Source organism: Leptidea sinapis, chromosome 21, assembly GCF_905404315.1.
Source record: "Leptidea sinapis chromosome 21, ilLepSina1.1, whole genome shotgun sequence".
NCBI classification, from domain to species: domain Eukaryota; kingdom Metazoa; phylum Arthropoda; class Insecta; order Lepidoptera; family Pieridae; genus Leptidea; species Leptidea sinapis.
The window spans coordinates 8,286,861-8,300,234 of NC_066285.1; the positions used below are offsets into that span (position 1 = coordinate 8,286,861).

At 33.1% G+C, this 13,374-nt stretch overlaps 1 protein-coding gene across 1 annotated transcript; it reads right to left on the reverse strand.

The window, feature by feature from the left end:
• Nucleotides 1-2,042: 2,042 nt before the first annotated feature.
• On the reverse strand, nucleotides 2,043-10,083 carry LOC126970453 (cytochrome P450 4g15-like). The gene is made up of 11 exons (XM_050816349.1): nucleotides 9,971-10,083; nucleotides 7,739-7,947; nucleotides 6,931-7,128; nucleotides 6,652-6,834; nucleotides 6,102-6,171; nucleotides 5,721-5,847; nucleotides 5,464-5,647; nucleotides 5,259-5,371; nucleotides 4,460-4,697; nucleotides 3,621-3,806; nucleotides 2,043-2,434 (listed from the first exon to the last, which is right to left on the reverse strand). The coding sequence occupies exons 2-11, from the start codon at nucleotides 7,941-7,943 to the stop codon at nucleotides 2,253-2,255; spliced, it is 1,686 nt and encodes a 561-aa protein (XP_050672306.1). The 5' UTR covers nucleotides 7,944-7,947; nucleotides 9,971-10,083; the 3' UTR covers nucleotides 2,043-2,252.
• Between the last annotated feature and the right edge of the window lie 3,291 nt (nucleotides 10,084-13,374).

Below are 13,374 nucleotides of genomic sequence, written 5' to 3' on the forward strand. Positions count from 1 at the left end.
TATATATAATATCATGTTTTGTTTTCAGGTGTAATTTATGAAGCCACTGGAAGTTACGTGAATTGTTTTCTTGCGATGAGTTTCTGTTGTTTAATTTGTATCGTTATGTGGACAGTTGAATACTTTGTATGTCGCAAGAAAATTAGATAAATTTATACCAATTTATGATAGATGAAAGAATTAACTCAATTTACTATGTTCCTATCGTAGGATATAGATACAGTAGTGTTTTTAAAATTAGTTAATATTGTAAAATACGGATTGAGATTGTAATACAAAATAGAATACTTTTGTATAAATGTTATGTTATTAGTCTTGAATTAAATAACAAAAGAAATCACGGACATACAATATTTAAGGAAAAGATTGACATTTTTAAATTATAAATAGCAAAATCTTTAGGTATTATCCATATTACCAAAATTGTGTTTGATTTTTCATTGTTATAATATGTTTGTAAATTATTTAATGAAACTAGTACCTAAGGCGCTACCTCCACGAGCGAGTGATTCACCAAAGTCGCATAATAGTTAAAATGAACATGAACTTTTAATGGGATTCATTAAGTTGTTAGAATCACAGGAACAATTTTTGTGATATACGAAACCAGTGCCGAAGATTCATTATTCGATGTTCGTACTGTTCGCTTAGATAATGCTTTCCATCGAAATAATATAATGTAGCTGACTTATTTAGACCAAAGAATCTTGAAATTATATTAGAATAGAGATAATTAAAAGAATTAACATGATACTATGTATTCTCTTAGTCATTCCATATAAGACCTGTAATAGACATGCAGGTCTCTCTCGGGAAATCGTCGACCAGTGCCGGGAGAAACTTGTGTCTTCTATCGAGTCCTCTCTTGAGAAGGTCGCGGAATGGGGAAAATTGAACCTTGTCCAATTTAACCCCCAGAAGACTCAAGTTTGCGCGTTTACCACTAAAAAACCCCCATTTGTCGTATCACCGCTCTTCGACAACACTTCCCTCAAAGCCTCGCCTAGTATCGGAATACTGGGTCTTGAAATTTCGAGCGATTGTCAATTTCGTGGTCATCTGGAAGGCAAAGCCAAATTGGCTTCAAAGAAACTGGGCGTCATTAATAGAGCACGGCAATACTTCAAGCCGGCCCACATACTAGCGCTCTACAAAGCGCAGGTCCGGCCACACATGGAGTATTGCTGTTATCTCTGGTCTGGCGCACCCCAGTATCAGCTCGATCCATTTGACCGCGTGCAACGCAGAGCAGCTCAAATTGTCGGGGTCCCAGTGCTCTGTGAACGGCTGGATCACTTGGCGTTGCGTAGAGACGTCACTTCATTGTATGTCTTCTACCGCATTTATCACGGGGAGTGCTCCAAAGAGCTGTTTAACCTGGTTCCTGCCGCCGAATTCCACCTTCGCACGACACGCCACAAGTGAGGATATCATCCTCACCATCTGGATGTGCGGTGGTCCTCCACAGTGCGGTTTTCAAGGAGCTTTCTTCCACGTACTACAAAGCTGTGGAATGAGCTTCCTTGTGGGACGATACGACATGGGTACCTTCAAAAAAAGCGCGTACACCTTCCTTAAAGGCCGGCAGCGCTCCTGTGATTCCTCTGGTGTTGCAAGAGATTGTGGGCGGCGGTGATCACTTAACAACAGGTGACCCGTACGCTCGTTTGTCCTCAATGAATTATGATGAAATTAAGACCTATATGCTCAATATGCTCAAAAATGAGTTAATAAGTAATACCACAGACTAGAATACTTACGGTAATACATACAAAAGTATTGGTACCATAAGTTTATTAGAAAAAACTTCGTATAAACTTGAGCTAGGAAATCACGACAATTTTAAAAAGCTTGTTACCAGCCCCAAATGGAAGGTACATATTACTGCTACAAAATTTGCAATAATTATTTATCAAAGAGTCAGTTACGTCTGTGTGAGAGAGCCTGTTTGAGTCTAGTTTTATAACCTCCTAAATGAAAATTAACAATTTACCAGTATTTTATGTGTACCGTCTCAACAGTGTTAGAAATAAAAAACATCATTTTCTATAGCAACTTTATTTTATTTGCTTTTCTTCACCAGTCAAAAAATAAATAAGACAACCATAAATACAAAAGAATCCGAAAAAATCGATTCAGCCTTATATTATCAACAATTGAGATGTAATTATTACAATCATTGTTACATGTTAACTTCACTGATAATAATATAAAGATCTACAATGATATAATAGTCATTAGTGTACTTAGAGTTATGCAACGTTGGATGGGACTCGTTTCCTTGGCTCTATCTGAACTCTGAAGCCATCACTCCTCTTCAAGATAATGTCGGCTTGCAGTACATACTGGTCCTCAGTTACATCAGAAACCATTTTGAAGTTACGCAAGATTGTAGCCAAGAGTACTTTTAGCTTCAACAGAGCGTATTTACGACCTGAAACAATGAAATTTGTGTTTACATATGAATGAATGCAAAAGCCATACAAATAGTTACCTAAATTAGGAGTGATATTACTTATAGCGACTCCATAGAACGCTTAATAGTGCAGGGTAAAGTCGAGGGCACTAGACCAAGAGGCAGGTCCCCGATGAGGTGGACGGACCAAGTGAGGCAAACTGTCGACGGTACTCTGCATGAATGCAAGAGAAGAGCGGCAGTTCGCGACGAGTGGCGTCGCATTGTGAAACAGGCCACTAACCTCGACGTGACGACCACGACCACTCTGACAAGAGTGTAACGCCGAAGAAGAAGAAGAATTACTTATAGAATTTTATATTATTTGATATATTGATTCAGAGAAGATTTAACTTTAAATTTTCATCGTTGAAGTCAAGATCATCTCGGTTGCCCTTGAATACTGTATCTGCAAGTGTCTTGACATTAGCAAGCCCTGTATGGTTTTACTTACGTTTAACTTAAGAAAAGTGATTAACTATCATAATAAAGTGATTAAATGAACGATCTTACAGTAATAATATTTTAAATATCACATGAAAAGGCTTACAGGCATAAAATCCATTTATTTTCTCAAACTTGATCCCTTTAGATTTTTTTTGATGTCATTTTTAACACTACCACCGTTTCGGAAACCTGAGTGCTCTGAGAGAGAAGATGCGGCGCAAGAAACTCTCCCAACATTCTTTTTTTGCGCTCTTTTCAATAAAAATATACAATATTGTACAGTCATTTCAATCGCTATAAAATAATCACAATCTAGTCCCAGGCGGTCAGATCCTTAGATATTCAGCTGTGGAGTAGTAGGATTTACAACAGAGGCATGTTTTAATAAAACATTTAAATTTATTTATGGATATTGCCAAAACTTTATTATAAAAGTTTATACATTAACCCTATGTGCAGACTGGACTTGAAATTCTGAATGTGTTTTTGCTTTTCACTATATAAGTTGTCTGTTTATATTTAAAATGAGCAGTAACAGGTATAAATTACGAAATAAAATCTATATTCAAACATAATCTAGTAATAGAAAGAGCTAGAGTTAGACCCTGTGATAAACAAACACCTTTTGCTAAATGCCTGACAATCTAAACACATGCCAATCTATTTTCCATTATTTATCTAAACATTTTTTATTTGCGTTTAAGTTTTAAAGACTTACCGACACAGCTCCTAGGTCCGGCACTGAATGGAATGTAGCTGTAGTAATGCCTGTTTTGGGTATTCTCAGGTAGGAAGTTGTCAGGGTCGAATTTGTCTGGGTTCTTGTAGTATTTCGGGTTGCGATGTACTTTCAAAGTACCAATAACAACAGTGGCACCAGCTGGCAGTAGGTAGTTATTTGTAGCTAGAAAAACACATCAATACAATGATTTAGTATTTATACATGTTAAATTTATTTTTTAATTATTTTTTTAATTTTAACTATTGAGCATTTAAACCTTTTGGTATGTTTCTAAAGTGATAACCCTCACGTCTGGGATTAATTACAGTTGTGACAGTGAGAGTAGAACAAAGCATACAAGATTTTATAAACGAGACGTCACTCGAACGGTTGGCACAGTTGGAAGTGGGGTCGCATGGAACGCGAGAGGTCGCGGGTTCGAGTACCGCATCGATCATAAAATTTTGTTTACAGTGAAATTACTGGGCTAAATGAGACTTAACATCTTGTCTCAAGGCGACGAGCGCATTTGTAGTGCCGCTCAGAATGTTTGGGTTTTTCAAGAATCCTGAGTGGCACTGCATTGTAATGGGCAAAGCGTATGAGTTACCATCAACTGAAAGTCCTGCTCGTCTTGTCCCTTATCATTCATGAAAAAAAACAACCCAAAACCCTGTAGGATACGCTCATAACCATAATATGAGTAATTTGACACCACTATGTATAACTTTAGAATCTAATGTAAATAAAAATTCTATTATCTTTTGTAATAGAAATTAGTCTAATTAAGTCAATAAGTAGAAATGTGTGAAAAAGTATCAATGAAATAAACTCACAAATCTTCACGTCTCGGTTCAACTTTCTAGCAATAATTGGTACTGGTGGATACATCCTAAGAGATTCAAAGATGACTCTCTCCAAATACTTCATCTGTAGAGTATCCTCGAATGTCACTGGGCGGTCGGAATCACCGAAAATGGAGTAAAGCTCGTCGTATACTCTGGCTTGAACATCTTGGTGGATACCAAGAAGACATAAGACAAAACTAGATCCAGCCGCAGTTGTGTCGTGGCCCTTGAAAAGAGATTTAAATACTTTATTATTGAAGTTATACTTAATACTTCCTTAGGCGCGTTATGAAAAAAGTATGAGACTGAAATTTTAAGATGCGCGCGCATCACTGTAAGATAAAGGTAACAGGGTGAAGTTGGCTCCTAAAATTTTATGACGTTTGCGTCATTCGTTATTTTTTTTTAGGTTTCTTCGTCCATTATTAGGACAGGCAAAGGGTTCAAGACCATACAGCCGTATTCGGTATATACAAATTAATTGTCAAACCCATCTTTGCAAGATTTTTACAATATTGTTCTTTCTGAAATCGTAGAATAGCAGGAGCAATAAGCAATCTTTAGGATTTTTCCTATGTTACGCTAAAAAAGTATAACTTCTTGCGTGCATACATAAGTACATACACACTTTTATATCTACAATTATGATAAAATACACACATTTAGTATTTCATGTTTATTATTCAATTTTGATGCAGGTCTTTAATAGCAGTTGTTAGTTAAAACTTTATTTGAATGAATTAATGTATTTATGATTTTTGATAACGAAAGCTTTATCTAAATGTACCTCGAACATGATCGTGTCGACTTCTTCCTTGATTTCAAAATCTGTGATCTTATTTGTTCCATTTTGAGCAGATTCAATCATTAAGTCCAAGAAAGCAAGGCGTTTCTTCTCTCCTGTAGGTTGGAACATAAAATAAATTAACATGTCTTGCGTTTAAACATAAAATAATACTTTAACAGTATTTGCTATAATAAGTCGTACTGACCGACATCATTTTCATCGTTGAAGTCAAGATCATCTCGGTAGCCCTTGAAGACTGTATCTGCAAGTGTCTTGACATTAGCAAGCCCTGTATCATTTTCTGACGATGAAATAGTTTCGGAGATGCCGGGAGTTGCAATGCCCTTTGATTTATTTTGGATGTACTTTTCCTTCTTATTTTTGATTACCTGTAAAAGAGTTTTCGTCCTTTAGTATATCAAATTTGGGAAAAGATATAAGATAAAGAAGGTATTATCTTACCTTGTTGGTAAGTCCATGAATGATTCCTAAAAGTTTCTTTTGCTTCTCAAAGAACGATGTTAACTTAAAGATCGAATCGAAACGAAGCCAGAATTTATAATGCCTCTGGTGAATGATGTCACACATCCTAAAAAATGTAAAAATATACTAATTATTATGAATATTCATAATTCCAACAATGAAGTTATTATAAAATAAGATTTTAATAAGAATTTAGCAACCTTACGATGTAAAATATTACATAAATAAGTTATGTAATTCTGTTTCATTGGAAATTTTCGAACAGTGATTGCGATTAAATTTTCTGTAGGTTATTTTTTATTATAGATTCCCTTATAAGCTATGTCTAATAAACTACGTTCTAAAATTCAGGATACATACTTCATTACCGCTACAGCGTAGTCGAAACCAGATTCATCTTGAGTTTCTTTCGTTATGCCCATTGCAGTTTCTGTAAAACAAGAATTAAAAACTAAATGACGAATTTTTTAAATTTGAAAACCCGTAATAATTGATTTAAATTTAGTTCACAAGATAATAGTCAAATCTGGATCTGGAGTAATAAAATATCCACGATCTAATATTATATACAATATTGTTCTTAGATAGATTCTTTTTTATTCAATAAATTATTTTAGTAATCACGAGTTGTTTTGCAAAAAACACTACAAGTTTTTACTGTAGTAGTGGAGCGTCATCATCATCTTAAAAGAGACAAAGCTGTGGGAAGTAGGTATACTCGAAATGGAAAAGCAGCATTTTTTTGTATTTCGTCGTCAAATTAACTTGTTAGCTCGTAGTTAAAGTGCCCATTAATAAATTTACTACGAACATCATAGTAAATAAAGAAAAGGAAAAACTTTGTTCTTGACCGTTTTAGTATTATATCTAGGTTGATCTGTGATCCAGTGAAGGATAATCGATAACTCACCTAAGAGAATATCAACAGTAACACCACTCATGTAGTCATGGACGTCAAATACCTTGCCCATTTCAGTCTTCATTTTCTCAACAACATTTTTGCTGTTTTGGTTGAAAGTATCAACAAATGACTTAAGGATATTGATGTGGAATGTAGGAGCAATCATTTTACGGTGGGAGCGCCATTTTTCACCTTAAAATAGTTATTAAAATTAAAGGTTAATAATTTCAGCCGTTAAAGCGTCTTTAGCACCACAAGATTCGTCATAAAACCTGTTAAATATTTTACCTGAACTAATTAGAAGACCTTCTCCAAGCCAGGGCTTAAAATATTTATATTCTGTAGCCTTATCAATGTGTACATTACTGTTGAGAATGACTTCAACATCGTCTGGATCACTCAAGAAAATAATTAGTTTTGAACCCAACCAGCCCCTTACAACTGTCCCGTACTGTTCAGCATAATCCAAAGCCAATCGAACCAGTTCTGAAACACACAGTTTGCTTTTGATAAATTATTTCTGAAGAAAATAAATGTTTGTATTAAATATCATGTAATATGAATAATAGAATATTAACGGATAACGCGCGATTTGAACGCAGAATTCAGAAATGCGATAGTGCTGTGACCTAACTATAAATGGTGACCATAATGATGAGTGTGTCGATAAATTTAAACAATGCTTCCATTTTACCATTTTACAATAGGTCAAAATGATGATAAAATATTTTACAAATTTTTTATTAACCTAATAATTAAACCTCAAATATTTGTTCTGCCTTTCTTCATACACGTCACGTCTAAAACATTTTCTCGCCATTTCTTGTGCTAGGCGATTTATAAAAACTCGTTACTTTGGAATGGAACCTGATGGACTTGGATCAGTCATTATTAAAATTAAAAAAAAAACACGGGATTGCAACTTTAGTAACAACGCGATAGCACGGTAAGCGAGGACTACGGCACAGCACTACACTTTAGGCGCACAAGGTGAGGTGTGCGGACAGCGGGGGGAGATAATGCCGCTTTTAACCCCAGGCCCCGACTGCATTCAACTGGCGCGCTAACTGTACGTGATAACTGACATCCATCGTACCTTCTGGTTTTTTGCCGAAAGCCAACAAAGCATTGCCAAATACTGGTAATGCAAGAGGCCCTGGCAATTTGTTTCCTAATTTATGAAGCTTGGACTGTTGTTGCCATCTGTATAGAAGCCATAGCCCCGTAGCGAGAAGCACTAGAGGGTAGAAGATCAGACGCGTTGAGAATTGGTACGTCTGCACATCTTCGACGACCGTCATTATTCTGGAACAAACCACAAAAATGAGAACTGCCTTAACATCTTCTACTTCAATTCAGATCTTATTATAAATACATAACTTTTGCTTCTACAAATAAAATTAACTGTTTAAGAGTAAAATATTAAACTTTTTAATGCCAATGCAAATAAATTAATGAAATATTTGATCGAATGGTAAAATGTTTTTAATGACAACTATCCTACTAATATTGTAATTTATTATTTCATTTCATTTCATTATGAATGCGAAAGTTTGTGTGTGTGTGTGTGTAACATAAACACACACACACAACTGTGTGTTGTTCACGCACACTAAAGTAATAAACGTGGCCTGTTTACAATGGTTGTCTAGTAAAGTTGCTATAATAAAATTGATGCAACTAAAATCAAACATTTCCAAATTCAAAATAAAATATTAAAGTCTGATAACTGGATTAGATTGTCGAAGTAAGTTTGGTTCAGATTTTGCATATATATTATAAAAAAAATTGGAGTTCGAGATACTTCATTTTAAAAATAAGTTTGAAACTGCTAACTTTATATAGATTATGATGGAATTGTAAAAGATAAAATTATGAATTTCCTAATTTACAGACATTTAGACATATTGTAGTGTTAATATTGAGGGTATTTGTAAGTTATTTAGTTTGTAATGTTGTTCAAAAAATTTCTTAGCACCTGAATGTTTATGCTTTTGGTTTTTTTTCTGTATAATTAATATTTGTATGTAGTTTTAAGTTGTTTCATTTTTCTATAAAAATAAGTAATTTAATTTAAGTAGTTAATTAAGTAAACTTTAAATTTAAATAATATTATGTGTCTTCCGACGACCTTATTGTATACGGTAAAACTCAAATGAGTTTATGTATGTACAATAATTTTGTTACCTATCTATCATATGTAATTTTTTAATAAGAAATAAATAAATAATAAAAAATAATAGGTATAATGTTGTCTAAGAAATATCATAACATAGAGCTGTAAGAATATTACGTTAAAATCTATTTTCTATCCTCAATTAAAAGTTATGTTAGGCAATGTATATGCTTGAACATTTCTAAAAATGAACAAAATACATCGGCTCCAAATTTATGGGAATTGTTTGAAAAAAATCCTGTGTTTGCAGGCCCGAGAGGACGCCCGATAGAGGTTCTAAGTTGAACTATTTAATATTTTAATTTGATAACTTAAGAAAAGCTTATGTTATTGTTTAAATTTATTTTATTATTAATTTATAAATAACATATTTGAATGATAGTAAAATATATTTTATTCTAAGTTACAATTCTTGAACATATATGTACATATGAATTTTGTGTATGTACATCATTTAATCCTATATAAGTAACAATTGGCTTATTGTAGCTAGAATTAGCAATGAAATTTTTAAATTTTAAGTACGAGTAGATCATCTTGCAAAGACGAGACGAATACGACGTTATCGAATATGGCTGAATGGGCTTGAACCCTGTGCCTGTCTTATAATGGACGAAGAAACCAAAAAAAATAACAATCGCAAACTTCAGAATATTTCTGGAAACTTTTACTTATTATTAATTACAGAATTAGTAATAAATAAACAAATACACTTGGAGATTTTCTAAAAACATTACAGAACTGTTCGAAACATTTCTTTTTAAAACAATTAAAATAATATCGTAAAAAAATGTTTCAATTGATTTTTTTCTGACGGAAGTAATGTCGCAAACATCAGAAAATTTCTGAGAACTTTTATTTAATATTAATAACAAAGTAGAAATAAATAAAAAATATTACTGAGCGAAATGAAATGATTTTTAAAACTATTTTAAATCCTTCTAATTAAATTATAACGGTTAAAAGTTATTTCCTACTGATTTTTTCTGGCAGAAATATCCCGTTACGTAACGAAGCGATTTACCCTCCCATAACATGTTATCACTTATAACTTAATATTATTAAATTTATATAAAAATATGATTTAATTTACTGTTATCTATTTCGGTTGCATTTTTTGCAAATTGTAAATAATATACGATATTTTTTTACCTGGAGTTTCCAGATGATGTGGTTCTAAATCTATTTTCTTCACCCCACTATTCGATTGGCGAAACAGTTAATTACCGCTTACATTTGCTTGACAACTCCCTTTATATAACGACGATGACATTTTAAAACAAAAAAAATATAAGGCATAGACACACTAGAGACAAATAATATTTGTTGAAAATTACGGTATTTTAACTAGATAACTGGAATTATTTAAGGCTGTATTGTTTTTTCATTCGTTCGGTTGTTTTGTTTTTTAATGTTACAAATAATCGATATTAAGTTTTCAATCAATTATTATTTAGTTCATATTATTACAAATCTCAATACCTTATAGCATTTATTTGTAATAGAGTGATCGCGTGAACTGACTTTGATCAGACTGAATTTGATGGTATAAAATATAAACATTGTAATGTCTTGATTTTTTTAACAGCAAAGTGTTGCAAATCAAAATTGGATATATAACGTTTATATATCTCAATTCACGTAACGTTCTCATTTTTATAATATACTGGTATTTATAATTAATGTTCTGGTGAAATAATTTTAATCACTGTTTTATACTTTTAATTTACAGATTAATTATTATAATTAACATTTTATAATTAAATGTGTACCTTATAATTAACAATTTAATTTTTTTGTGTTACAAATTGGCTTTGCCTATGACGCATTACCTTTTTAATTCTTATCTGACTCAACCAGGTTTACTAGCTTCAAAATATGTAGGTATAATAATATTTTAGTACTATGCTTCGATCTCCAATGAAGTTTAATTTTTTTTATAAAGAGGTGTGGCGTATAATAAAAAGATAATATAAGAGCTATTATTATATATAGCTATTATTATGTTATACAAAAATATTCGTTGAGATAGAATTAAAGTATTGATTCTTTATGAGACGATTGCCAGTATTTTGTTTTTCCAACTAATCATTTTACTGGGCTTTAGATAGTATGAGCCGCTGGGATTATTTCAATATATGACCCCTATCTTTGCACCCCTTTTTTTATCTCATAAATGTCTCAGGCTGTAGACAGTCGAAAGAGGCGATTCCTGCACTATCGCCCAAACTGACACGTCGACTTATTAGCCTAAACAGACACGACATCTGAATTATGGTCAGCACCCTAACGGGCAACACATCACTGAACATACCTATTTACAATCGGCGTTACGGACAGTACTGAGTGCAGGGGCTGTCTAACCGAAGATGAAACGGTCACTCATGTAATCCTGGAATGTACTGGGGTGGCCAACCAACGGGCACAAACCTTAGTAAATACAAGGTCACTCCAGGAAGTCTGCGAACACCCCAGCAGTGTTCTGAACTTCTGGAAGGAGCTGGGCTGGTTGGAATGACTGGCCAACACTGCACGCAAAATGGACCCAATTAAGCGGTCTAATTGCGGAAACAGGAGCCCTTTACCAATACCAATACCAAATACGCAATTATTTTTACACTCTTTCATAAAAAAAGATTATAAGTTCGGCTAGCACGTTACTTTTCTCCACTCTGAGTCCTAGGTGCTAATGACTCCTTTGCCTAATTAAACTCAATCTATTTTAAACCATGAACAGGAGTCGAATAATGGCAGATTCAAAAATATCAAATCTCAAAACTTGGATTATACCTAGCTATAATTAACAGTTAACTAAATGCTGTTATAAATATTGTTTTCTTATAGTATAAGAACTTATGCTATAAAACTTAAATGGCGCTGGACGTGACACACCCTTCGGGGTATAGACAAATGGAGCAAATATATCACAGGACACAGACTGGTACCCCAGAAACCTAAAAAGGAAAAGGGGGGGACAATACAGGAGATGGTATGACGAACTTAAGACGATAGCAGGCAAGACATGGTCTAGGTTAGCTAAAGATAGAAAAGAGTGGAAGAAGTTGGAAGAGTTAGAGGATAGTGACAGATACTTAGTTAAGGATTGTATGTAAGTATATATGTAAGTTCTACAGTCCGAATAAAGGCTATATATATATATATTATTATTATAATAAATATTGTTAATTTAGTTCTCCCATGTGCACTATGCTTAAGTATAAAGTTTAATTTATTGGCTGTTATAATTCCTTGACATTTCACCCGAAAATTTTTCATTGTTTGCTAATTGTTGAAATTATACGTGACCGTTCACAAGTAACTACTTTTTAAAGTATCGAATTATAAGAAAGTCATACAAAATATACTTCTGTTATTGTAATGGTTACAATCTAGAACATTTTGAGATTGTGGGTAATTTTTAATAAAAAATAAATATTTCTATTGGTAACGTAACCTATATTTTTTTATGTAGGTGTTATAGTTATTACTAGCATTATGTCATTATAATATAGTTTAGAGGCCGATATGGGAGTGTTTTTTTTAAAGAAATGTTCTGAATTTCATCAAGTTATGAAAAAATTATTCGATGAGCATATTCTTAATCGATACTACATGAATAAGTACATATTTAGCTTCTAGTAATATATGGCTATGTGGCTTCTGTCGGTAACTTGATTTTTTGTGTCAAATGTTTTAATAAATGAAGTATTATGATTTTGTCCGTCTGTTTTTTATAATAAAAAAATGACTTGGAGAAGCTTGATGATATTTGGAGTATAGTTGTATAAAATATATTATATATGGCATAAAATTCGTAACTGAGCATCTTCCGGAAATCTCAATTGTTTCGCTTGGACCAGTGTTTCTCAACGTGGGGCCCACGCCCCACAGGGGAGCAATTTGATAATTAAGGGTGGGCAATTTAATGATGGACTTGACATCACCTTAACCTTTTTGCTTTGGGTTATTTAAATATTGCATTTAAATGCTAGATATCAGTGACAAATTTCACAAAAAAGGCAAATTCTTAAAAAAATTTCGCTAAAAATTATTAGGTTTAGGTTATGTATCGGGGGCATAAAAATTTTAGAAATGTTAAGGTGGGCATGGCCTAAAAAATGTTGGTAAACACTGGCTTAGACCTTATGTCCTTTCCTACCCACGGTGTGCGTTAGATTTCATGAATATGATATGTATGTAAGAGGAAACATCTCTCGTATTATATTTAATATTTCGATGACTGTTTTGCACGCTTCTTTGCACACTTTGGTGTTACCACACACCAAAATGTGATTACATAAATCGTAGACTTTATAATATGGTGTTGATACACCCTTAAGATATAATTTGAACTCTTTTTTGGTTGGCGTACCAACGCAACTTTGCTATCGTAATTTTTTATCGTTTTCATAAAGTTGGTGTGAAGGTTTGTATGTTCCAATGATGTCGGAGATTTTCCTCTGTTGAACACAGAGGATAATCTCCGATCTGTTTTCATTTTATACACATAATTATATAGATATGAATTATAGTAAGGAATACAATTTTCTTCAAAC